The sequence below is a fragment of the Hermetia illucens genome, chromosome 3 (genome assembly GCF_905115235.1).
Source record: "Hermetia illucens chromosome 3, iHerIll2.2.curated.20191125, whole genome shotgun sequence".
Classification (NCBI taxonomy): Eukaryota; Metazoa; Arthropoda; class Insecta; order Diptera; family Stratiomyidae; genus Hermetia; species Hermetia illucens.
In genome coordinates this window covers 40,173,954-40,201,915 of record NC_051851.1, presented here as the reverse complement: position 1 = coordinate 40,201,915, position 27,962 = coordinate 40,173,954, and the positions used below count along the sequence as shown (strand labels likewise).

The 27,962-nt window shown below is 41.8% G+C and overlaps 1 protein-coding gene across 6 annotated transcripts; it reads left to right on the top strand.

The window, feature by feature from the left end:
* The first annotated feature begins 8,736 nt into the window (after positions 1 to 8,736).
* On the top strand, positions 8,737 to 26,541 carry LOC119652221 (lipase 3-like). Of its 6 annotated transcripts, none has more exons than XM_038056164.1 (11): positions 8,737 to 8,985; positions 9,054 to 9,128; positions 17,960 to 18,177; positions 18,231 to 18,441; positions 18,510 to 18,686; positions 18,740 to 18,960; positions 19,034 to 19,162; positions 25,701 to 25,859; positions 25,948 to 26,032; positions 26,103 to 26,248; positions 26,329 to 26,541. In XM_038056164.1, exons 1-11 carry the CDS (start codon positions 8,973 to 8,975, stop codon positions 26,479 to 26,481), a joined length of 1,587 nt encoding a protein of 528 aa, XP_037912092.1. In that variant the 5' UTR covers positions 8,737 to 8,972; the 3' UTR covers positions 26,482 to 26,541. The 6 variants fall into 6 exon arrangements, with proteins under 6 accessions (XP_037912092.1, XP_037912091.1, XP_037912093.1 ...); XM_038056163.1 differs by having other exon boundaries at positions 9,051 to 9,128; XM_038056168.1 differs by having other exon boundaries at positions 8,749 to 8,985; positions 9,051 to 9,712.
* The last annotated feature ends 1,421 nt before the right edge of the window (positions 26,542 to 27,962 follow it).

Genomic DNA, 27,962 nt, shown 5'->3' with positions numbered 1-27,962 from the left:
TCCATCGCCTGCCGCAGAGAGAAAATCTGATCTGTTGCTGATTTGCCTGGAGTGAAGCCTCTTTGGTATGGGCCAATGATGTTCTGGGCGTATGGGGCTATCCGGCCTAGCAAGATAGTGGAGAATATCTTATAGATGGTACTCAGCAACGTGATACCTCTATAATTGCTGCACTGTGTGATATCTCCCTTTTTATGTATGAGACAGATTATGCCTCGCTGCCAATCGTCAGGCATTGATTCGCTGTCCCATACCTTGAGCATAAGTTGATGAACCACTTGGTGTAACTGGTCGCCTCCATATTTAACCAATTCGGCTGTAATTCCATCGGCTCCTGGCGACTTATGATTTTTTAGCCGATGAATTGCACGGACTGTTTCTCCTAAACTTGGTGGTGGCAGTATTTGTCCGTCGTCTTCAGTTGGCGGGACCTCCAACTCGCCGATGTTCTGGTTGTTCAGTAGCTCATCAAAGTACTCAACCCATCGCTCTAATATGCCCATTCTGTCGGAAATCAGATTTCCCTCTTTGTCTCGGCAGGAGGAGCATCGAGGTGTATAAGGCTTCATCCTGCTGACTTGTTGGTAAAACTTCCGCGCCTGGTGCGGTTGCTCCCTGTACTTTTCTAGTTCACAGACTTGTTGGTTCTCCCAGGCTTCCTTTTTCCGTCTGTGAAGTCGCTTCTCCGCTCGACGGAGTTCGTGATAAGTCTCTGCGCGTGCCCGCGTTCTTTGAGAATGCAACATTACTCGGTATGCGGCATTCTTCCGTTCCGTTGCTAGCTTACATTCATCGTCAAACCAGCCGTTCCGACTCCTTTTGCGGCTGGGGCCAAGTATATTTGTGACCGTATCCATGATAACGTTCTTCAGGTGGTTGTGAAGATCATTAGTTGATGCTTCATCTCCAGGTCCTCTATTGACTGCGGTTATTGCGGCATCCATTTCCCTCTTATAGGTGTCGCGGAGGGTTGTGTTGTGGATGGCTTCAGTGTTCACTCTCACCTGATTGTCAGAGGGGATTCTAGGTGGTATTGTTATTCGAGCTCGGAGCACCATGCCAACGAGATAGTGATCCGAGTCTATATTGGCCCCCCTATATGTTCTGACATTCATCAAGGCTGAGAGGTGGCGGCGTTCGATCAACACGTGGTCAATTTGGTTGAAAGTGGTCCCGTCTGGAGAGGCCCACGTATGTTTGTGGACCGCTTTCCGCGCAAACCAGGTACTTCCAACAACCATTTCGTGTGACCCTGCTAATTGAATAGTCCGCAGTCCGTTATCATTTGTTTTTTCGTGTAAGCTATGGGAGCCAACGTATCGCCTGAATACGGGCTCCTTCCCTACTTGGCTGTTGAAATCCCCAAGTATGATTTTGATATCATATCTGGGACAGGCTTCGAGGGCTCTTTCTACTGCCTCGTAGAAGGTATCCTTCTCCGACTCTGCAGTCTCCTCTGTAGGGGCGTGAACGTTTTTGAGGCTTATATTTCTAAACTTGCCTCGCAAGCGCAGAGTGCATAGCCGTTCGCTTATACTTTCAAAGCCGATAACAGCAGGTTTCATTTTTTGGCTGACTAAGAAATCTACTCAGAGCATATGGTTTACTGGATGGCCGCTATAATATATGGTGTAGTGGCTCTTCTCCAGGAAACCGGTCCCTGTCCATCGCATCTCTTGCAGCGCTGTTACATCAGCCCTATATTGGGACAGGGTATCGGCTAGCTGCTTATCAGCTTCATCTCTGTACAGGGAGCGCACGTTCCATGAGAAAATGCGCAAATCGTTGTTCCTTTGTCGTTGCCGGGTCCGTCGTTTTAATATCCGTCCTATCCGAGGCTCCTGTTGTGGCTTCGTAACGGTTGTTTTCCGTGTAGGGTTGTCAGCCCTACCCAACCCCCAACCTGGAGGACCAGTTGGTACAATTTGTCCCGTTTTTAGGCGCGGGAGACTCGCCTTCATCCTTCTCCGTCTGCAGCTTTTCGTTAAGAAAGAGCTCCCAGCGGTCACCACGTGGAGGTGGAGATAGGGTTTGGTAGTAGAGCTGTTGGTGTTGGTTCAGCAGGCATTTCCCAGGTTTTATGCTCCATCGTGGGTACCAATCCACGTTTCGCCCCGGGACCTATACTACCCTTTGAACACAAGTACTCCACCTGTAAGGCACTCCATGAATCCAGTAGTCAGGAGAAGCTTAGTAACTGGGGATGTCGACCCAATTTATAATGAGGCTTTGACCGCATTCCAGGTCGCATTCACAGAGTATGCTGAGATTCTCCCAGACGCTAGGCCAAGGATCCCAAAACTGAAGTTTACTTCGGCAACTACTAACATCATTGCTGCCGTTGACAGAATTTTGGCTGATCGTTTGGCTAGCGAGATTACTGCTACAGAGGTTCACAGCCTGATCTACGTTGCAGCTGCCACGGTTATTCGTCTCCATAACCAACATCTTAGAGCGAATAACAGAGGTATGCGCAGAAGGACTTTACCGTTCTGGGTGTTTCGACTCAACAAAAGAGTCGAAAAGTTGAGAAAGGAGATTGGTCGTGTGACGCAAGCACTCCTTGGAAATCCATCACCAAGAGTGCACAGATGCGTTGCGAACATCATTGGAAACTACCATCTGTCCAATGATATGCCAATCGAAGAAATCCTCGAGGTGCTGAAGCAGAAACTTGCGGTATGCTCCAATCGCATCCGTAGGTATCAGAAAAGCTTTCAGCGAAGGACAGACAACACCTTGTTCTTCCAGAACCAACGAGGATTCTACAAAAATCTCATCAACTCAGGTAAGGACAGTAACCTCAATCTGGATCAGGCAGAAGACTTCTGGAGAAGTGTTTGGAGCGAATGCAGTCGTTGCAATTTAGAAGCAGCGTGGCTCCCACACCTTATGCGTTCATGCGAGGCCCTCCCCGAAATGACCATGCCTGACGTAACTGAAGTCGACGTTAAAGCAGTCCTTGACAAGGCAGGTAACTGGAAGGCGCCAGGAGTTGACAAAATTCACAACTTCTGGCTGAAGCGGTTCAAGAGCACTCACAGGATATTGGCAAATCAATTTAATCAGATGATTGCCGATCCTGATTCCACCATTTTTCACCAAGGGGATAACTTTCCTCATCCCCAAGGAACAGGGTGTCTCTTGCCCTTCAAAATGTCGACCAATTACTTGTCTTCTTACCATCTACAAGGTCTTCACTTCAGTTCTGTGCGCGAACATCTCAAAACATCTTGATGTTCATAAATTGATAGCTGAGGAGCAAAAAGGATGCGCAAAAGGCTCCCGAGGCTGCAAAGAACAGCTTATAATCGATACGGTAGCTGTAAAGCAGGCTGTCCACCAAAAACGAAACATCTCGACAGCCTACATCGATTATAAATCAGCCTTTGACTCCATATCACATTCGTGGTTACTACAAGTGTTACGCTTGTATAAAATCAACCCGAATGTTGTTCTTCTACTGAGAACAGTAATGAAGAATTGGAGCACGAAGCTATCGGTATCTTCGCAAACATCAGGAGAGATACCAATCAGGCGTGGCATTTTCCAAGGCGACTCTCTAAGCCCACTGTGGTTTTGTTTGGCTTTGAATCCGCTATCCCATCTTTTGCATGAAAGCAAATACGGGTTCCAAGTCAAGCATGGCATATTGTCGAAATGTACATTAAGCCATTTAATGTACATTGACGACATCAAATTGTATGCCAAAGACGAGAACCAACTTCGCTCCTTGCTGGACATCACCATCCAGTTCAGCAGGGATATCGGCATGCAGTTGGGTTTGGAGAAATGTCGCATAAAAACAATTGTTCGGGGAAAACACACCAACAACGAAGGATACAGCCAAAATAACATCCGAATTGAGGGCATGGATTCGGACGACGTGTACAAATACCTCGGCATATTGCAAGCAACAACACCTGCTGTAGCAATAATTAAATCTAAGTTACTGGGGGAATTTGAGCGGCGTCTGGATCTTGTCCTTAAAACTGAGCTGTACGGGAAAAATAAAATCATGGCAATCAACACCTTTGCCATTCCCGTCCTTCTATACACTTTCGGTGTGATACAGTGGAGTAATACTGATTTAGAATCTGTCAATAGACGGGTAAGGGTAGTTCTTGCAAACAACAACATGCACAATAGAGCTGCCGAAAAATTGAGGATCACTATCCCACGTCATCAGGGAGGAAGGGGGGTACTTGATTTAAAAACGTTGCACTACAATCAAGTGCATTCTCTTCGTGAGTTTTTCTATGAGAAACAATCCTCTAGCCAAATACATCAGGCTACCGTCATGGCAGATAATAAATTATCTCCTTTGAACTTGAGAAGCAGAGAATGGGATCCCATGTCGAATGTTACTTCAGTCCAACAGAAGATCGACATGTGGAAAGAAAAACCCATTCACGGAGGTCGTATAAAAAATTTGTTGTTGTCAGGCATTGACATCGAAGCCTCCAACAAATGGTTGACAAATGGTGTACTTTTCTATGAGACCGAAGCATTCCTAACTTCAATTCAGGATGATTCGCTCCCAACAAAAAATTATAAACGGTACATTCTTCACGACTCCTCAATCACCAACTCCAGTTGTAGGTTATGCAACTGTGAAGAGGAGACCATCCAGCACATAACATCTGCGTGCAGGATGTTGAGCGGTACCGAGTACACCAATCGTCATAACTCCGTCTGCAAGATTCTCCATCAAAACCTTGCGTTGAAGTATAACTTAGTGGCAACCTACCATCCTTACTATAAGTATACTCCGCAGAGAATCTTGGAAAATGATCGGGTCAAACTACTGTGGGATCACACTATTGCCACCGACCACAGTGTAAATCATAACAGACCCGATCTAGTTCTGCTTCTGAAGGAAGAACGAGCGTGCTTTATAATCGATGTAGCCGTACCGTTGGACCGGAACACTGTTGAAAAACAGCACGAAAAAATCCGGAACTACGGCCCCTTGGCAGATGATATGAAGCAGACTTGGAGACTACAAAAGATCCAAGTAGTCCCAGTAATAATTTCCGGGACGGGATTAGTCCCGCAGAACTTACATAAAGCGCTGAAAACGCTCGATCTTAGGGCTGGACTATACATGGAGATGCAAAAAGCAGTTATCCTTGCAACCTGTGCTATAGTCCGAAGAGTCCTGTCCGGTAACAATCTGACCTAATGGGTTTCAGTCTTGATCCGCACTGTCTTCAATATAAGATCCATGTCTCTGTAGTGTAGGACCTCCGCGTCATTGGCTGAAGTGTTTGCGACAATCGAGATGTAGCAATACATTTTCGCATGGTCGCACACACTTTGCGTTAAAACGCATCATCGCTGTGATGCGGGCCTTTGGATGTTGCCTTCAGCCCATCCTTAGGTTGGTCGCCCCTCGGTCCGGTTGGGCGGGAAGAGGGTCCGTGGGCTTTTTGAACTATATAATTATTTGTGCAGATATCGGAACCGGATGTATTTAGAGGCTTAGATTTCATAGAGATGCATCACTGTGATTTTTTTCAGATTTTTCGGTTGGGTAGGTTCTGAGAACGAGACCTGTTACACTTTTTGATGGTCATAGTGAGAGCCCTCATTCTTCTATGTTTCACCCGATATCAAATATGTTTCGAAAAATACTAATTGAGCCCTTTCATTTGATACCCCACATAGCCACATTTTATGAAAAAAAATTTTGTACACTCCATTCACATGTATGGGGAGCCCCCCTTAAACTTAACACAAAATGGCGCTACTTGCTGTATGTAATGGGAACAATAGATCACACGCTCTCACCAATTTTCGTCACAATCGGTCTAGGCGGTTTCGAATAAATTGTGTGTGACAGACAGGCAGACATCGACTCCATTCTAATAAGGTTTTGTTTCACACAAAGCCTTAAAAATGACTTAATTATTATTACATGACCATATATTGCAGTGATCATGACAACAAGATTCAATCATTGCGGCTGTGGTTGCAATACAAACATATTTTTATGCGCATTTTAATTCACATATTAAAATCATACTTGGAGATTTCAACAGTTATGCAGGGACGGAGCCCGTATTCAGGCGATATGTCGACTCCCATATCTTACATAGAGATACCAATGATAACGGACTGCGGATTATTCAGTTAGCATAATCGCACGAAATGGTTGTTGGGAGTACCTGGTTTGCGCGGAAAGCGGTCCACAAACGTACGTGGGCCTCTCTAGGCGGGATCACTTTAATCCAAATTGACAACGTGTTGATCGAACGCCGCCACCTCTCAGCCTTGATGAATGTCAGATATAGGGGGGCCAATATAGACTCGGGCCACTATCTCGTTGGCATAGTGGTTCGAGCTCGAACTACGACACCACCTACAATCCCCTCTGACAACCAGGTGAGAGTGAATACTGAAGCCATTCACAATACAGCCCTCCGTAACACCTATAAGGGCGAAATGGATGCCGCAATAACCGCAGTCAACAGAGATCCTGGAGATGAAGCATCAACAAATGATCTTCACAACCACCTGAAGAATGTTATCAACGATACGGCCGCAAAGATATTTGGCCCCAGCTGCATGAAGAGTCGGAACGCATACCGAGTAATGTTGGAAGAACGCGGGCACGTACAGAGACTTATAACGAACTCTGTCGAGCGGAGAAGCGACTTCACAGACGGGAAAAGGAAGCCTGAGAGAACCAACAAGTCTGTGAACTAGAAAAGTACAGGGAGCAACCGCACCAGGCGCGGAAGTTTTACCAACAAGTCAGCAGGATGAAGCCTTATACATCTCGATGCTCCTCCTGCCGAGACAAAGAGGGAAATCTGATTTCCGACAGGAGCGATGGGTTGAGTATTTTGATGAATTGCTCAACAACCAAAATATCGGGGACTTCGCCAACTGAAGGCATCAGTCCGTGCAATTCATCGGCTTAAAAACCATAAGTCGCTAGAAGCCGATGGAATTACAGCCGAATTGGTTAAATATGGAGGCGACCAATTACACCAAGCGGTTCATCAATTGATGCTCAAAGTATGGGACAGCGAATCAATGACTGGCAACGAGGCATTATCTGTCCCATGCATAAAAAGGGGGATATCACGCAGTGCAGCAATCATAGAGATATCACGTTTCTGAGTACCATCTATAAGATATTCTCCTCTATCTTGCTTGGCCGATCCATACGCCTAGAACATCATTGGCCTATACCAAAGCGGCTTCACTCCAGGAAAATCAACAACAAATCAGATTTTCTCTGTGCGGCAAGAGATGGAAAAACTGCTGAAACATGGACATTAGTTGCACCATCCGTTCATCGACTTTAAAGGCGCCTATGGCACCATAGCCAGGGTAAAGCTGTATAAAGCCATGAGAGAATTCGGTATCTCAACAAAATTGATATGACTGACTAGGCTGACCCTGACTAATGCGCGAGGTCAGATAAAAGCAGCAAGATCACTCTCGACACTATTCAACATCAACAACGGTCTACGACAAGTGGATGCCCTATCATGCGTCCTCTTTAACCTGGCCCTGGAGAAAGTGATTCGCGATGCCGGTATAAATGCGAGAGGCACCATCCTCTTCAAGTTCACCCAACTACTGGCCTACGGTGACGATATTGACATCATGGGAAGAACAACCTGAGATGTACAGTCTACGTTCATCCAGATCGCCAGAGGCGGCACGAGATCTTGGGCTGTACATTAATGAAGGCAAGACGAAGTACATGGTGGCAACGTCAACGCCAAAACCAAAACCGAAAGAACGAACAACATCGAATCGCACTGGTCAAACGAAAACAATGAAGATAGGAGACTACAACTTTGAGACCGTTGAGAATTTCTCCTATCTAGGGTCGAAAATCACAACCGACAACAGCTACCGCTCTTACTGTACAAGACTATGATCTTACCAGTCCTTATGTATTCCTCGGAGGCTTGGGTTCTTAGCAAAAAAAAACTGCGAACTCTTGGCCGCGTTCCAGAGAAGAATCGTCATAAGAATTGTTGGCCCTCTGCATGAGGACGGACGATTCCATAGCCTACATAACGACTAAATCTATGAGCGATACTATGACCCTCGGGTTGTGGGGAAAATCTGGCTCAATAGGTTACGGTGGTCGGGTCACTTAATCCGTATGGATGAGGATGATCCAGTCCGAAAAGTCTAGACAGCTTTTAGGGATATTGAATTGGTGGACCTCAGGGTGTCTGGAGTTCTTTATTAAGGCAGGCCTAGACCGAATACCAGTTGTTGCGCCGTTGATGATGATAAAATTCATAATCATAATCATGATTACGATTTTACCAAATTCTGTTCTGAATGCATGCATGCATGTTAGCCGCTACTCAGGCTTGCGTTGAAGATAAGAACTGCCCTCGTATTGACAATGCTAAACCGCTGGAATTTTAGATGATGCTTATTACAGCGAAATCACCCATAAATATACAAAAACAGACAATGTTGATTCACCATTACATCATTTTATATTTAAAGGGGATCAATGGAAAATGAGACATAAAGAAATTAAACACGCGTTGAAAAAATAACTTATATGCTATATATATAATCAAGCTAGGCAATTTTTAGTTTGGACTTTACAGCATTATAGATTAATAGCTTTTCTGAGAATTTATTATTTGAATCACTTGGTTTCATGCAAACGAAAACATGCAAGCAAATAACATTGACCATAACGTAAAAAAAAATTGTGTATGAACTTTGAGCGTGCCCACAATCCCCATATTATTCATTCAGATAGCTACAGATTAACTAATGAAATGAATAGTGAATCCGAGTTTTCATTTTCGATATTCATATGTAAGTGTTAACCGGCTTCCAAGAAAAACATCCAGAAGAAATCAGTGACTATAGCGGTCTCGCGAGTTCAGGAAAACTTTCTTCGTTCTGGACGGGTTTTTAGGCAGTGGAGATGCGATTGGAATGTCTGCATTCTCCCATATTAGTAGTAACGAATGAGCTCGAACGGTGAGCACTGCATTCTAGTATTAATAAAGTGATGCTTACAAACAATTAATAGAGTTCTCTTCTAGAAGATCTAAATGGTGATGATTGGAAACTTTCCACATTTTGCGGCGTGGATTCAATAATAGTTGACCGAAGTTATAAAAGTAAAGAAAGATACAGATTTGTGAGAATAGAAAATAGTTACAATGGAAATTTCACCTAAAAGCTCTTAAACAATGAAACCGCTGTAACTTTTATTAAAATTGATTTTTCTAATTTCTAAGGGCCGATCAGATACTTTTTGATGACTTGAACAGATATTCATCTTGTAACTAACGTCGTTCTTTGTTGTTCAGATTTTTCTCCCAGTACTGTCGCTGGGGCCCTCCTCATGCTTTAAAGTTTTAATCTTTTCTTGGGTCTCAAGTGCGACTTCTCAAGCAATCAGTCAGTTTTGATAAGTCGCGTATATGAGTATCTTCATCGGTTATTCGAACAAAGCAACGAAATTGTTTGGAATGTGAATGTGCTTCTCTTGTGCGTACCCTTCAACTCTGCAGAAGAAAAGTAGTTAAGTTCCGCTTCAGAATATTTGTGTTGTCTATGGAAATTGCGGTCAGTGGTTGATAAGTGTAATCGAAACAGAATCGAATAAAATATTTCTGGAAGAAGACCAAAGTGTTGTGTAAGTGATTGTGGAAATCCGATCGAAGATACATATTTTTGACCTACAAAGTAACTGATAACGGTAAGATGTTCCAAGCCCGAAACTTAAAATGAATCATGCATTCTTCTTTGGCTTTCCTCTGTAACCTACTTTGCCACTAAGTGAGCGCAATTCTTATTTACCTGCGCTGGGTTCAGCTTAATCATTCAGTTGTAACAGACCAACATCACTTTAGTTACAATTTTCTTTAATAATTATTTAATATAATTTCCTTGAACCAATTGATTCCCATTCTACTATGTCCTATCAGAATATCTGACTTTGATATATGACCTATTTAGAGATTAAACTATTGTACATTTATCGTACAGGAAATGTGCAAATTAATTAATGAGACTGAATTGTTTCGGCTAATTTATTTGAATAGAATGTTGCCTTCATCAAAATGACTTCTTTGGCAGCCATACGGCGTTTGATGTGGTTTTCCTAATCCCAGGGTCGTAGAGATTTCCTTCGAACTCATGCCGAAAATTATGCGTGCTCACCTATTATTCCTCTATTTTAACGTAGTCGCTAATTAAGGTTCCACCGAAAACTCTGGAGCCAGGGGAAATCACTCCCTTTCTCTCTTTCTTTCATTGCTTCTGAAAGGAAGCGCCCAGGACGTAAAAATTGTCATGTTAAACCTCTAAATCATTTGCGTTCTCGTGAAAATGCTTTGTATTTTTCGTATGGAATGTGTGGGGTTTTCGATGCATTTTCTTCCATTCACACATAGCAACAGTTCCAAATATTTCATCATTTATTTCAAAGCTATAAAAATTATGTTCATTCTAAACAAACAAATATTATCCATTACCGCTTAAGATTCAACCATAATTGACATTGTCGAAATTCAACAAACCAGATGTCGAGCCACAATTGGGATTGTGACTACTGACTCTGACTACAGTCGAACAAAATTGTAATCACGATTATGATTACGATTATAATGAAGTGATCGTAATCATAAATATAGGCCATGATTATGATTGTAATCATGTAAACATATAATCGTGAAATCGTAATCACCGTAATTATAATCATGCATCCATATGGAGTCATGAGCAGTGCCGTTCGTGCTTTACGAATCAGCTTACTTATTGGCTAATTAATCGTTTAACTAAGCAAATTTGCAGAATGGTTGCAATGAGCAGAGGAACCAACAACTAGTTTGGTTCAAATTAAGTTTTCGTGCAAAGCAAATCAAAACAAACAAATATCTGTACTGATTTCAGATATTAGACAAATAAATGCTTATTTAGGATAAAGCTTTGTTTCAGACAAACTATGTGCTTATATTAAACAAATGTCTGTGTTTGCTCCAGACATCAGACAGTCAAATTTATGTCTTAGACATGAAACAGACAAATGTCGGTCTCAGCTAAATTTCTGTTTCAGGCAAAGTTTGTCTGAACTAGATAAATGTTGGTTCTGTCTCCGACATCGGACAGATTAATGCATGCGTTTTCCTCGAACAGCAAACAGACAGATGTCTGTGTTTGAACCATAGGACCTTTTGGATTGCATTTTACGTCTTATATAGTACGTACGTGGTCAAAGGGTAGTATAGGTCCCAGGGCGAAACGTGGATTGGTACCCACGATGGAGCATAAAACCAGGGAAACGCATGCTGAACCAACACCAACAGCTCTACTACCAAACCCTATATACAGCTCCACGCGGAGGAAAACAACTCCCTGTAGAAACATGAAGCTGCTGCGCACCTAGCCGATACCCTGTCCCAATATAGGGCTGATGTAACAGCGTTACAGGAGATGCGTTGGACAGGGACCGCTGCCAGGCAAATTTAGAAATATAAGCCTCATTAACGTTCACGCCCCTACAGAGGAGGCTGCAGAGGCGGAGAAGGATACCTTCTATGAGGCAGTAGAACGAACCCTCGAAGCCTGTCCCAGATAGGATATCAAAATCATACTTGGGGACTTTAACAGCCAAGTAGGGACGGAGTCCGTATTCAGGCGATACGTTGGCTCCCATAGCTTACACCAAAATACAAATGATAACGGACTGCGGATCATTCAGTTAGCAGTGTCACACGAAATGGTTCTTGGAAGTACCTGGTTTGCGCAGAAAGCGGTTCACAAACATACATGGGCCAGACGGGACCACTTTCAACCAAATTGTCTACATGTTGATCGAACGCCGCCACCTCTCAGCCTTGATGAATGTCAGAACATATAGGGGGGCCAATATAGACTCGGATCACTATCTCGTTGGCATGGTGTTCTGAGCTCGAATAACAACACCAACCAGAATCCTCAATTGGTTTGTGAACTAGAAAAGTACAAGGAGCAACCGCACCAGGCGTGGAAGTTTTACCAACAAGTCAGTAGGATGAAGCCTTATACACCTCGATGCTCATCTTGCCGAGACAAAGAGGCAAATCTAATTACAGTCGAATTGATTAATTATGGAGGTGATCAACAACACCTTGTGGTTCATCAACTTGTGCTCAAGGTGTGGGACAACGAATACATAGAAGGGGGATATCGCGCAGTGCAGTAATTATAGAAGTATCACGTTGCTGAGTACCATCTATAAGATATTCTCAGATATCTTGTTAGATCGGATAGCCCCATACGCCCAGAACATCATTGGCCCGTACCAAAGGGGCTTCACTCCAGGCAAATTAGCAACACATCAGATTTTCTCTGTGCGGCAAGCGATGGAAATACTGTTGGAGTATTAGGAGTACATTAGTTGCACCATCTCTTCATCGACTTTAAGGCAACCTATGGCAGCATAGCCAGGGTAAAACTGTACACAGCCATGGGAGAATTCGGTCTTTCGCTGAGTCGGATGTGTAGCGTACTCATTGTGATGTTGAGATTGTCCTAATGTGCTATCACATCACTTAAGGTGGTTCGATTCCGTCAACTCTTCTGATGCAATGTCGTTGACTGTTTTGAGTCGAGTCGAAATTGATAAGACTGACTAGGATGACCCTGACCAATGTGCGAGGCCAGATAAAAGCAGCAGGATCACTCTCAAGACTATTCGACATCAACAACGGTCTATGACAAGGGGATGCCCTATCATGCGTCCTCTTTAATCTGGCCCTCAAGAAAGTGATTCGTGATGCTGAGGTAAATGCAAGAGGTACGATCCTCTTTAAGTCCACCCAACTACTGGCATATGCTGACGATATCGACATGATGGGAAGAACCACCCGAGACGTACAAACTGCCTTCATCCAGATCGAGCAGGCGGCGCGAGATCTTGCGCTGCACATTAATAAAGGCAAAGCAAAATATATGGTGGCAACGTTAGCACCAAAAATCAACCGAACAACAACATCAAACCGCACCGTCCATGACCGGCAAGGGTGGTTAAAATCCGGCTCAATAGGTTATAGTGGGAGGATCACTTGATTCTGTATGGATGAAGATGATCCAGCCCGGAAAGTCTATAAGGGAAATATCTATGGTAGAAAAAGAAGACGAGGCAGACCCTGTTTGAAATGGAGCGATGGCGTAGGTCAGGACGCCAGACAGCTTTTAGGAATATCGAATTGGTAGATGGCGCAAACCCGGGATGTCTGGAGTTCCTTATTAAGGCAGGCCTAGACCGGATACCGGTGGTTGCACCGTTGATGATGATAATGATAGTACGTATGTCAACCAATGTTGGGCATATTTACATTCCTAAATACGAATATGAATAAATTCGTACAATGATTTTCTATGAATACGAATACATTCGTATTCGGAAAAGTGACTATTTTCCTATTTACACAAGTGTCCATGCTACTTCTGAGATGGATTTAAGGGGGGGGGGGGGTTACTATTATTAACTTTATTTGGGCATATATCGGAATTGGATGTATTTTGAGGTCTAGATTTCATATAGTTGCATCACTTTGATTTTTTTTCAGATTCACATGACCATATTCGGTGAAAAAAAATGTACACCCGCTTTCGCATATATGGTGAGGCTTAACACTCAACACGAAACGGCACCACTCACTGGATGTAAAGGGACACACAGACCATATGTTGTCACCAAATGTTCAGTCGTTTTCGAGTAAACCAGGTGTAAATCGGGTGTGACAGACAGACATTGGACCGATTTTAATAAGGTTCTATTTCACATAAAACGTTAAAGTGGAGAAGCAGATAAATAGAATTTTTTAATATTTCTCTCGAATGTCAATTATTCTCGCTAATTACGACGCCAGCATGTTATTTGCATGGCTTAAGATGCAATAAATTCACGCGAAATTGATAAGATTGAACTACTATAACTTTGGCACTAATCGTCGGATTTCCATGGCGTATATATGCAGGATATTGTCCACTATGTTGGTACAAAATTCGGTAGTCCTAGGATGAACTTAAGAGGTGTTTTTCAGTTAATTTCTAAAAGTTGGTAATATACTATTAGTAAGTTCAGTAAGCAGATATCGGGATGAGACATAATTTGAGGCCTAGATTTCATATGAGCGCACCATCCTCATTTTTTTTGGATTTTTAAGTTGGGTAGTTTCTGAAAATGAGTCTTGCCTCACATTAAGTGCGCACATTTTGACTCCTTAATCGCGTATTTTATAATTCACATCAAAACTAATATGAGATCCGGAAAGTACTAATCGAGACTATATCCGGCGAAAAAAAAATTTACATCCCCCTTTTGCATGAACTCCACGTAAATTTATGTCACTGTATGCCTGGGATTTCATAGTTCCCATATATCAACCGAATTTCGTTCGTATCGGTTTAGCTATTTTGGAGAAAAGTGTGTGTGACAGACAGACAGACAGCGAATCAATTTTAATCAGGTTTTATTTTACGCATCTGAATATCTCTGCTTTCTTTCATACGCAACAGCGAATATCTCTCGCAGCGCTGTATGCTTGCCATACACTCCTGGGTGAGGCATAGTGCGTCAACCACGCCTAGGGGTTATCGTTGTCGATTTTTGGGCGCTATTTTTTAAACTGTCTCCACGATTTTCCGAGAAGTGCAAGTTTCTTTATTGTTCGTCGCTACAAAATTCTAGGGCGTCACCAATATCATACCTCCCCATCACATGCTCACTGGTAGAAGAATTTGTATTGTGATTGACCAGCCACATGACTTAAATCATGGTAATAATCAAGGGCGAGCACAATGCTGACTACATTGCCTCTTAGCATACCATAACGGTTAAATCCAAATGGAATTGGATCGATTATCCTGGATCGCATTTATGATATTACCTACCCTATTCAGCTTGTTTTGTTACCGGGTGTATGATATGTACGCAGAAGAAAGAGGAGATTCTTTCCAATGGGGTCGGAGGATTTTCTGCTTCGCTCTCCATATCTTCCTTATCCACTCCGGGAGTAGCTTCAAACGTTGCTTATAGGACCTCAAAATAGTTCGATTTTGAGACACCACAACTTTCTAAGGGGGACTTTGCTCTTCTTTTGATATACCCTCTTGACCCCTACCCCTCCTACCATGATTATATTAAAATACCCCCATTTTGAGACACCATAACTTTTTAATGCGAACCATGGAGGACATCGTCCTTTGCCGTCGATAATCTCCACCTCTCCGGGAATAGGGTTGAAAATTAAACCTTTATCCTCTTCTTTTCAACAGGTTTGAGATCTGTATTTGTGCGTCTTGAATCACAGGATTCTTTTGCTTTGTGGATAATTTACACATAGAATACTTGTTAAAATTTTTAATATTCTCAATGTTTCCATAATAATCATTGGAGACAAATTTGGGACTTTGGAAATCAGTGTCTTATATTTTAACTTTGAAGTGACCGAAGTTGACAGAGTATTTCTCATAGTCGTCCTTACTGTAATACTAAACCTTTATAGCTTAACACGCTGCCTGCGTCGCTGAATATGCTATGACGCTAAAAGTCTTTTGTCAGACGTAGCTACGACGTATTCCTATGCATTTTTTTGTGGATAGAGGACGATTCTTGCTTCATAGGGGGCGTGTATTGGTGTGTTTGATGCGTTGGGCAAATATTTGAAGAATTTCAAACATGTTTGAAATCTTTTTCGCAACGGAGACTTGCTTTGATAAACCGCCATTCTACTTCTGTTAAAGTTACCGCAGAAAGGCAAGGTGCTACTTTCGAATCGTAAATAAGCTATCGTCCCAATGTGCTAGGAGGGCCGCAAAGGGGCCGCTCCTTGCCCCTCTACTCAACCCGGTACTAGTAACATGCCATTAAAATGGTATTGCAACTATCTGTATTATTATCGTGAGGGATAGAAGTGTAAAGGGGTGGCCCCCTCAGTAACTTTGCAGGAGTGGTGCGGCGCGGCAGGATTCGCAGCATTCGAAATTTATTTCGAATGTTACGAATACGAGCGGATAGATGGCGCACCGAAACCCTCCACGTTTTTTTAGAACTCGCCACGGCAGTGGAGAGCTAGCGGAGGAGGGACATTTTTTCCTTCTATATATCCTCTTTACAGTCTTACTCTCCGGGGGTATGGTTGGCATCCAATTTTACCATGATGATACCAAAATACCCCCACGGAGGGAATTTGCGAGAGAGGACATCCTTTATCACTACGAGAATAGGGCTCAAAATTAAACCTTATCGTTTAAAGGGATGATGACCGCCGCTGTCCTTTAACGAGGTTAGAAAAAGAAAACCTTTCTCCCCATTCTGTCCTCCTCGCGGGATGGGCTTGAAAATTTAACTTGGTCATCCTGATGTAAAAAGAACCCCACTTTGAATGGCCACAACATTGGAAGGGCGATAAGCGCATCGAGTTCCCTTTCCTCCTCCTTAAACCCCCCCCCCCCCCCCCCCCCCCCCCCCCCCCCCATATATGGTTTATTACACGATCTCATCCCTGCATTTTATAGTGGGAGGAGTAAAATGCAAATCGACTATATTCTCATGGACTAGACGATCAGTTTGCTATAATTTTGTTAGACTGACGCCAGACTGATGTAATACTGATCGTCTAAGGTCAGCCATAAGACGCCGCCATGTGCATACTCGCAATTGACAATTAAACCATTCCCTATGGGACCATCGCATCTCAATACCGACCGTTGATTGGTAGCTTGTGAATCAAGGCGCCTTTAAAACAATCAAGCTAAAAGTACGACCTATCGTCTGAATAACCGTGAACCAGGCTAGGCTTGTCAAGAAATGCGAAACTAGAGACGTACTACATTCTGCGTGGTTCGTCATAGAGAAGGTGTTTGACCGTGCGCCGCACAAACTTATTTGTTATGCATTGCACCTAGTGTTAGGGGCACCCGTGTGGTGAGTCAAATTGCTCATCAAGGAAGCGGCATTCGGCCACTTTTTTTTTGTTCTTCTCAAGGACATTGTCATACAGGACATCCAAGATTGTTTTCCTAGCGCGTCACAACAATGCTAATATGTAGCGACTTGCCCAAAAGTGGAATGATTACTTGACACAGCACCGTCTGTGACTGCATCTTACAAAAACACCTCAAAATTCTTATATACCAGAGGCTGGTTTCGCAAGTAGGGTATTTTGGATGTTGGGGTCTGTATTTACTGAGTACCGTAACAACGGCTTTCACTTGGATGCTCCTTCTTCAGTCTGTGGACTTCTTGAGATGTGCTGCAGCAGCATCTGTTATTCCGTCTTAGTAAGATTTTCTCAGCATGCGACCTCTGCAACATTGTGTGCCTTAAGATATACTTAGTAAGGGAATTTCGAAGATACGCCGCATTACATCGTAGGTTAATAGGGATACATTTTCCGTTAGATGAATATTCTTGCATAACAAAAATGGTTCCACATATCTTCATTCGCATATACTTCCATGAGTTCTCCCGCCCTATCTTCAGTTGGCTGTGAATTGGTTAAAAAAATTAACTTAGAGACGCCATTACTGTCGTTAACGTATATACGGTATTTCGGGAGCAACTTGCTTTTTTAATCAGTGCAAGGTGTTGCGGTGTTGTTGCGGCTGGCGTCGGAAGCGGTGGCTCTAATTTAATTTCTTTGCTTTATTCGCTGGAAACATTGTGAATGCATATTCATTTTATGATAGTTATATTTCTTGCCTTTTGGTGAATTTCATCTTGCTTCACGAGTATGTAACTACTATTTTATATACAACATTTACTTCACTGCTATACATATTTTCAAATTAGTACCTTATTTCTTCTTATGGGAATCTGGGCGTTGCTGCTGTAAGAACCCGACATCTATGTGGCGAATGTTCTCAGGGTTCCATTTAACTCACTCTCGCCATTTGCCTCCTGTATTCTCACACGTTATTCAATTTTTATTCATAAGCGTACGTTTTCTTTCAGAATTACAGTCCACCATGCGGAACCAACAAAAATTTCTTTATTTCCTTATCCTAATCTTGCCTTCATTGGGAAATCAAATTGTCGACAGTCTCATCACCAAAATACTTTCAACAACAACTGCACCTCCCCAAAGAGAAAATCCTACATGGGATCCTTTAACTTGGATTAAGGATAATTTTCTGGAGCCGCCATATAATCCGGACATAGACCTTACTACAGTGAGTATATTAGGACTTTAAAGACATTTTTTGGTAATAAAATTTTATCCTAGATGGAAATAGCCACACGACATGGTTATCCTGCTGAAGCGCATACTGTCACAACAGAAGACGGTTACTTACTCACTATGCATCGTATTCCTTGTGGTCGTATTGGTTGTCATCAGAAGGGCGGCCGTGGTAGAGGGCAGCCTGTTTTCCTACAGCATGGCCTTCTTTCTAGTTCGGCAGACTGGGTGATCAGTGGTCCTGGCAAAGCTTTAGGTAAACTTCATGAGCAAACCTGGTTATTACTCATTGGAAAAGTTCTAAAATGTTCCTTTTTTCCACAGCGTATATCCTTGCCGATGCTGGTTATGATGTTTGGCTCGGAAATGCTCGAGGAAATACTTATTCCAGGCGGCATGTTTCTATGAGCAATTCCGACTCAAGGTATTGGGATTTCAGCTGGCACGAAATGGCAGTCTATGATATTCCAGCAGAGATTGATTACATTTATGATATTAAAGGTAATAAATCAACTTCTTTGAACCATAAACTTTTGTTATAAGTTTTTCCTTAGCCGAAGAAAGTTACATGAACTACTTGGATGATCGCGGTTCATCGGACGACCTCCTATATATTGGTCATTCGATGGGGACGACTATGGCATTTGCACTCCTATCATCCCGTCCTGAATATAACAATAAAATAATGGCGGCATTCGCTCTGGCTCCTGTGGCGTTCATGAGTCACGTTAAAAGCCCAATCCGTTTCCTGGCGCCATTTTCAAAGGATATCGAGGTAATCGTTATTCCATTCCAAATGTATGCACATAATTTCATTTCTACACAGACACGAATTGATCACTCTGTAGCAATCGAAATCGAACAATCAAAATTTAAATATAGAAATCCCTTTAAAATATTTGACCAGCCTTCGTATACCGAATTGGGTTGATATAATTGCCAATCGAATATTGAATAATATGTCTTTGAGAATTTTGGTAAGTTTTCGAAATTGTTAGATGAATGGAAAATGTGGTTGTGGGATTTTCATGAGAAGTTGTAACAAAAAAGGTGATTGAAATTAATATTTTAAATTTTATAACATTTTTCTTGTACATAATAATACTAAAACACGGTGGTCGAAGGAGGATTCTATTCTGCGTCACTGATGAAAGCCTCACTAGATCATTTTGAATGTGGAAATTCGGAATATGTCGCATTTCCACGTCCTTTTACTACAAATACAGATAGATTTTAGGCGATAATCGCCTGATTCTGATTCTATTCCTGCAGTAGATATCGATTGAGTACTAGTATCTACTTAGACCATGGCATAGTATATCCTATATGGAAATGTAAGCTATAAGTTCAATCGGAATATTGGAGGAGTTTGTGGTGAGGAATGGGTTTGGCAGTGCTGCAGAAAGGACGGATCCTTGTGGGATTCCAGTAAGGCTGGTGTAGGAAGAGGAGAGCTGTTGTTGAACTTTTACTTGGCATTGCTGACAATCTACAAACCTAAAGGTTAGCTTGTAGAGGTGCGGATGTGATTTTAGGATGTTATTGAGCTTATGCGCAAGTCCGTATTGATATACGGAGCCGAAAGCTTTCCTTATGCAAAGTAGACAGGCTGCAATTAACCGCGGCTTTTGAGAGAGGGCGTCTTCAATCGGATGACCGGTTTGGTTGGCAACTGGAAATCAGGAAAAATATTGTCCCTATTCCAGTGGTAATCGATGATGATTGCTCAAAGATTTTAGCGGAAGTTGAGAGAATGGAGATAGGCCTGGACCTATCAGCGATGTAAAAGATTTGAGCGCAGTTCCAGCTTGCGGGGAAGCGGGCATTCAGCAGATGCTTCGTGAGGCGGGACTTGATGTTAGTCAGCGGTGTAACTGACAACCATTATTGCTTATATTGCAGGCAAACTGTAATATGAATTGGTCGTGTTGGCCGCGCAGAACGATATAATAATGAAGAAATCGTTCAGCTCAAAGAGGTGATAGGGACAGTAGAGGGAAAATATGCATACGAACCTGGACGCGGTGTGTATTAAGGCGATAGTCACCGCGAGGAATTTAAGGGCATTGGTGGGCAAGAAGATTGTTTAAAATAGAAGAACAAATCCTCTCAATTGTAATATCTGTCCCCATTTCACAAGAAAAGCCGTTGTCACACATAGCTAAATAGCTACTGTAACCACTGTTCTTAGTGTTAACTGCTTGAGGTGATAATTCAATTCAATCTTTGGGATCAGCTTATATGTCCACCTTCCTTTCCACGATGTATCCCATCTTCATTACCAGATAGCCAAGGTGACGGATCGCTCGAATAGGCGATGTTCCTCATCCCGTTCCTAGCTTATAAGCGTTTCATCTTTATGACGAGAATGTCGATCGTATAAGCATTGAAACACTTCGGCAATATACCGTTGCCAATAACAGGGCCCCACTGTTTTCGCAAAAAGCGGGGCCGTATACAATAACATTGAGATGGACACGTTAAACAACAGTAACCTTTTTAGTTGCTTTGGTTCACCTCTCCTGCCATTTTGTTCACCCCAAGATATTTTGTTGACGATTTTGATGAGAACAGATATTTTCCTACTTTGGTTTAGATAACTTCCTTCTCCCTTATCATGTTCCCAAACACCTTGTGATCCGCTAGTTCCAATCCCCTTGTCTTCAAACATTCTTTGATAAATTGGTCAGATTAGTTGGCTCTCCATTCTACATTCTCATTATATATTTTTTGAAATCACATTCGTTATGTTCTCTGCGTATCTCACTACGGTTGCCATCCCGGAGATTTTCAGGCACAGTACACCACAATCATGACTCTAGCATTGATCTTTTTGACACTTGCATGGATCTTGACACTACGGTCTTTATACTGTAGTTCGTAAAACGCTCAATTCCCTCATAGTATAGTTCTCTACCAGAGAAGTTTGTTTTTGATAAGGTGGTTGGTTTATTTTATCCCATTATATGATCTCACATAGCTGAATTGAAGACGTTTTTAACGTTTTATTTCTAAAACAAAATCTTATCAAAATCGATTCAACGTCTGTCTGTTTATCACACGCACTTTTCTCAGAAATGGCTATACCGATTGGCAAGAAATTTGGTGAGAAGGTGGAAGCTGTGAACGCTCACACATACAGTACATCTTTCTACATTGAGTTTTAGGGGGGGCCGAATAGAGTCATGTTTGGTATCAACTGAAAGATCTCGATTTGCAGTAATATAAGGTATAGTATGGAGCATGATATACCCAAGTTTGATCAAAATCGTACGATAATAGTCATTGTCTTTCGTTTTACCTTTCATTTCCTCATTCAACTTTGTAGAGAATCTTTAATGTGTCAGAATAATCCACGTGCAAGGGTGTTACTGACAAAACTGAGATACACTATTGAACTTACTCTACCCTTTTAAAAGATAGGGGCAAGCGAAAGGTCAAGTTTTGTCAGTGCATCCGATAGCACTTGTCCTCTGCGATTTGTTGCTTTACTGACCCACCCAATGTTCGGTCCAAAACGTTACAGGGTAAGCTATTTGCCTTTCTTGTCTCCAATATTGGTTTTGAATCCATAACAATTTTTGAACACGGGTAGGCATTTTCCACCTACCTGTATAAACATACTAGCTGATAACTGATTGGTTAGAACACAAGGCTATCGTACGGAAGGTCGCGGTTTAAATCTCACTGGTGGCGGTGGGATTTGTATCGTGATTTGACGTCGGATAGCAGTTGACTCAGCTGTGAATGAGTACCTGAGTCAAATCAGGGTAATAATTTCGGACGAGCGCAATGCTGACCACATTGCCTCCTATAAGGTACTATACTCCTATAGTGTACTGTTACGGTCTTGAATGAAGTGCTCTAACATTCTTCAAGGCGCTGTTCCAATTGGATTGTTGCGCGAACGATTATTGTTATACGAAACATACGTAAGAAACATAGATACGTGCATGCACTTGTTTATACACATACTCTTAGCACTCTCTTATCCGCACAAAGCAACGATGGGAAGCTAGCAGCTTTGGCCCCACCCTATTATTCTTAGAAGTTACACAGCTGAAAAATTTGATGCCTGCATATGACGTCTAGGTCTTAAAATACACTCATATCAATATTTGCCCAAATAAGGTTGTGTGTGAGTATGAGGAGGGGGAAAGGCAAAGTCTCTGATTACTCGAACCTAGTGATCTATTGTGCTCGATTCCCCCGTCTAACGGAATATCCCGGATTTCTTTATGTATCGCAGGATTTCCGCTAGTGGATGTGATGCTACCTGCTCCAACTGGAGTACATCATCATCGAAATTCTAATGTCTGATGCGTCCAAAAGTGAGGCGCTCAAATAGAAAATATGCCGTTTCCTCATTACAAGATGTAGACGTACCCTCTTGGAGAATCGCTATGTTTAGCAAGTGAATTATGGTCAGTCAAAATGTGTTTGTGTGTCTAGCAGCATTTAGGCTCAGCCATCTGCGAGTATGAGAAGCTTGTTCCCTTTTTTGATAGCAGCAGTAACCACTGCTATTGACACTCCAATTGCTGGTTCCGGTCCTGGCGTGGGGAAATCTGACCCACTTTTGCTAAGGCATCCGAGATTTTACACCATAGTCACTAGGTAACTGGAGTATTTCTACCGTATTGAATCTAGAAATAGAATTCAATCGATCTCTATATTCCTGAACGATTTTTAAAGTGATCAAACTACTGCAGAACGCGCTTAATGCAGCTTGAATATCATTGAAAATTGGATGCATCTGCCTCTCAACTACTCGTCAGCTTGCTGTCTTTAAGAAGGCATAGACATCAGTCTGAAAGATCATTGTATATTGTCCCAATGAAGAAGTGTGCTTCTCGTTTTTATTCGAAAGGCTGTCTTTTGCTCTAACCCTGTTCTGTTTTTGAGCCTTCCATGTAGAGGACCTCAGTATACTCTGCCTGGATAACTTCATATCTACTACCAAACAGATGTACTAGAAGCCGAGCAGCATATGGCATTCCAATGCTCTGTGTCTCTAACGTCGTATTAACCTACGAGTTGCTCTCAATGCAGTGCTAAATCGAAGAGCTGCAAATTGAGTAATGCATTTACAACTGACTCGGATGTCGTGTGCATAGCATCGGTAAGCCGCAGACATACAGTTTGCTACAGTGAGGCCATCTTACAGTCAAATCTCTTTTGTATCACCTTAAGCCACGATACTACGGATTCATGAGCAAACATCGGCCTAACGATAGCAATATACGTATGTATATCCACATGACTACTTCAAGCCTAAGTCTCATGACCTGTGGTAGTTGTTTCATATTAACCTCTACAGGTTTATTTCAAAGAAGATTCCTGTGAGGAATAACTCTCAAATAATTCATCTCCTAAGAGAGTTGAAAGGTTGTACTCATCTCTGAAACGCAAAGAGCATCTAGTTTTCTCCGGTTTGAAAATAATACCATTGTGGTTGTATTTGGATTTCTTTTTTAGACATGGACGAAAAACCAACTTTTTTATTATTCAACTTAGGAATTCGTGCACATATCATTCGGTTTTTTTTAATAGAATCCAACTTGGTCGACTCATCCCTTTTAGGGACTCTGCACAGCCTTGAAGTCTCTATTTCGTCTTCCAGTTCCTCACAGTATGCTCTAGAGGAGTCTCGTTTTGAACGTTTTACCAGCCTCTTATATTTACACTGTGAGTTCCGGAAGTTTAACCAGCCTTCCTTCTTGCTGCTTTTAGTACTGCTTCATAGTACTCTAAAAGTGCGTAATTCATAGTTTCCAATTCATCCCCCATCGCGAAAGGAGTCTTTACTTGTCTAGGGAATTGCACTTTGTTGCCAAGAAGTCGACTGAACTCTGTCCAATACGTTTTGCTAGGATTCCGTATTTGTATTACATTCTGTTTGCCTATAATAATCAAACTAAATTCTAAGTAACGGTGATCTGAAAGTTAAATTAACTTTAAAGTGCAGATTGTTACTAACTCTTATACCAGAAATATATAAGGACAGCCCTGCAACTTTGCCAGCTTTGCAGCTAGTAGATAGGAAGAGGTTTTGTTCTAGCCTTTATGTTTGTAGATATAAGTGCAGTCTAATGTGAAAACTGCTGCTAACTGAAGAGTATGTTGTATCCAGTGTGGATCTCATTGAGGTTATCAGCTTGCTCTATTGTTCTGTTTGCTTGCGTATGATTTCTCTGGATATCGTCATACTTGGTGGTGCTGCAACACCCATGTCCCCCACTGTCGTCAGCTGGGAAGCTCCCCAGGTTCACAGTGCCCAGGTTGCATGAAGCCATTTCTACATACTGGTATTATACCACTTGCATTCACATCACAAGCTTCCGTTTCTTCCGCTTTTGGAAGAGGCAGAAGAGAGGGTTCTGATGCCAAGATTTAGTATCGTTTTCTGGACGAATTAGTCAACAATGTCACTGGTAGAGCGGCCGTGGATACATAGTGCAGGCTTCCCACTGAGGTAAAGAACATGTCTTCCACAGATTTCTTGATGAGGAACGTGAATCTGGTGAGGCCTCCAAAATCCGTGTCTCGGCTATTACTTGATTGCTCAAAGTCACAGATGGAAGTGGAAGTCTGTAACCCCTTACGACTTGGAGAGTTAAAACCCTTTGCTCCCATCTCCGTGTGTTTTAGACACTTTTAATGTAGTAAAAAAACAACTACAGGGTGCCCCACCAAGACAAGGTGGTATGCGAGGGGAGTCAAATACGGTTAGTAATTATATTTGGTAACTTTACTAGAGAATATTACTGGAAAGTTTGCAGGAAATACTACTATTACTAACAAGGCCGGAGAAAGAAAATCCGGTCCCGGGTAGAAATTATGCAGAAAAACGGGGTCCAAGGTGAATATCATGCAGGTCTAGTGTGAAAATTAAACGGGCCTCTCTATTATCCCCTTTTCCATAGAAATTTCTATTCCCGGTCCCGAGAAAACTTCGGAGGGAATCCCTCCCCCCTTTCCAACGCATCTCTCAACAGGGCTGATTGTTAATAAAGTTATACTAGGTCAAAGTTCCCCCCTATACTTTAAGTTACTGCAGATGTGGACATCATATGTAGAAGTTAGTATCACATTAAAATGAGTAATATGATTTATTGAGCGCATATATTCTAAGAACTATGTGCAAATGGAATCATCGTGCACCCATATATTCTTACATAAGGAATCCACAGAACCTTTATATCTGAAGCACCGACCTGCCGGTCTCTGGCTTGTTTTAAATTGCCTTCGTCTTTACACTTTTCGATAGTTCGCTGAATCTCCTCGCCTCTAACCATCAGATAATCAAGAAATTTTACTACAACCAAGACAGCGGCCTGAAAAGAATATCTTGGAATGTTGAGTGTTCTTGTGAATAAATTCTGGGTGGCCTTCCTGTTCGAATTTTGTAAAATATGTATTCTACTTCGTCAATAGTTCTACTATATGCACGCTCTATTTTATACTGTTTTGTAATATTCCTTTTCAAAAAATAAAGTCATTTTATCTATTTAGATGATAATAAAATTTCTGGGAGCAAATGAGTTTATGCCGCAAAATCGAATTGTGAAGTTCCTAGCCAAGTACGGATGCGAGTTAACACAAGTGGAAAGAGAAATATGTGAAAATACGCTATATGTCCTTTGCGGATTCGATAAATCACAATTCAATTCGGTAAGGACATATTTCTTGAGCTTAACGTTATATATATGTATTATAAAAATTTTTTTATGTTGGCAATTGATTCTAATCGAACTTTCAGACGCTAATGCCTGTTATATTCAGTCACACTCCTGCTGGGACATCAACCAAAACTTTGGTACATTATGCACAAGAGATCGATGAAGGTTGGACTTAGATACGATATATGTACACATAGATTATCTATAATTTCAAAAAAATTCCAATTCCTAACAGAAGGCAATTTCCAATGGTTCGACTATGGTCTGCAGGAGAATAAACGAAGATATGGTCAGGATAAACCGCCTTCCTACAATATCACAGAAATCAGAACCCCCTTTTCTTTGTTTTATGCTCAAAATGATTGGCTCGCTGGACCAAAGGTAAATTAAACTCCATAATGTTGTGCAAATATGACATAGATCTCAAACTCATCAAATTTACTTTCTTTTTTATATTCCAGGATGTCCAGAAAGTATACAAACATTTACAGCAATCGTCACAATTGTTTAAGGTTCCGTATGACAATTTTAATCATGTTGACTTTCTGTGGGGAATCGATGCTCCAAAATTAGTTTATTCAACTCTTGTTAAAATTATGCAAAATTACCGTTAAATCTAAATATTTATTGTGATTTTCTTGCCGTTTACCAAATAAAATAGGTTTTATAGGGAATGGGCGTGTTTTAATAGGTATACTTGTGCACACATAACACCAGTCTAGACGGTTTATATATTGTAGTTTCGTCAAATTGTTTTTTTTTTATATATATTCTAGTCCATTGAGTGGGGGAAAAATATTTTAAAAACTCTAATACGTTAAATTTATTTAAAAAAATATATAGTATAATGAAAAGTAAAAGACCAAAACTACATAAAATATAAAATGCAAAAAATACAAGAATTGACTCTGCCCTTTTTACCATTATTTTCCTGATCTTTGTTTTAAAATAAAGCAGCTATGAACAGTCATTGGAATGCTGCGGGTGATACTTCGTTCAGAGAGAGAAGATGGTCTAGATTCAGGAAATGCAAGAATTTTCATGGAACGGCACAGGGAACGCGAGATATTGCCGAAAATGGACGAATGTAGGGCTTGGCCCAAATCGAGGTAAATTGAAAATGCTCATGACCCCGGACTGCAAAAATTTTGAAAAAAGTGCAAAATTGTATGATAGAATCGTCGGATTATAACGAGTGATATTTCGTTTGAACTAGGAGGCGGCTGAGATTCAGGAAATGCAAGAATTTTCACCCTACGTCACAGGGAATAGATATCGCAAAAAACCGACGGCCTGAGGGTTTGGCCAAAATAGAGGAAAATGGAAAATTTCCATCACTTTGAGCAAAATTGCAAAATCGTCCGATTATTGTAGGTGATATTTCGTTCGAACGGGAGGTGCCATGATTCAGGAAATGCAAAGATTTTCACGTTACGATGCCGGGGACGCGAGATATCGCGGAACATGGACAGCCTGAGGGCCTGGCCAAATTGGAGGAAATTCGAAATTTGCATTTGCATTTGTAAAATTGGTGAAAACTGGGTAAAAATGCATAATCGTTGGAACGCTGCGAGCGATACCTCATTCGAAACGGAGGCGGTCCAGATTCAGGAAATGTAAGAATTTTCACGTCATAACACCGGGAGCGCGAGATATCGCGGAAAATCGATGGTCAGAAGGCCTAGCCGAAATCGACGATAATTGAAAATTTACACAAATTTTTAGAAATGGGCAAAATTACAAAATTGTCGGATTACTGCGGGTGATACCTTGTTCGAACGGGGAACGCAAGATTTCGTTGAAAGTGGACGGTCGGAAGGCCTGGCCAAAATCAAGGATAATTGAAAGTTTCCTCGGTCCTTAAAAAATTTTGAAAAATTCGAATAATTGTTAAATCGTCGGATTGCTAGGGCGAAACATCGTTGAAATGGAGAGCAGCAAAATTGCAAAATTATGGGATTGTTGCGTGCGAAATGCAAAGATTTTCACATTACAGCGCCGGTAATATGAGATATCACGGAAATTCGACAGCCTGACAGCCTGATCAAAATGACCCCTGGATCGTAAAAATTTTGAAAAATGGGCAAAATTGCCA

What these genes read in the sequence shown, in the direction of transcription:
- LOC119652221 (XM_038056163.1), top strand. An exon ending in TGGTCCTGGCAAAGCTTTAG is followed by an intron (nt 18,442 to 18,509) that starts GTAAACTTCATG and finishes TTTTTTCCACAG; the next exon opens with CGTATATCCTTGCCGATGCT. An exon ending in ATAAATCACAATTCAATTCG is followed by an intron (nt 25,860 to 25,947) that starts GTAAGGACATAT and finishes TCGAACTTTCAG; the next exon opens with ACGCTAATGCCTGTTATATT.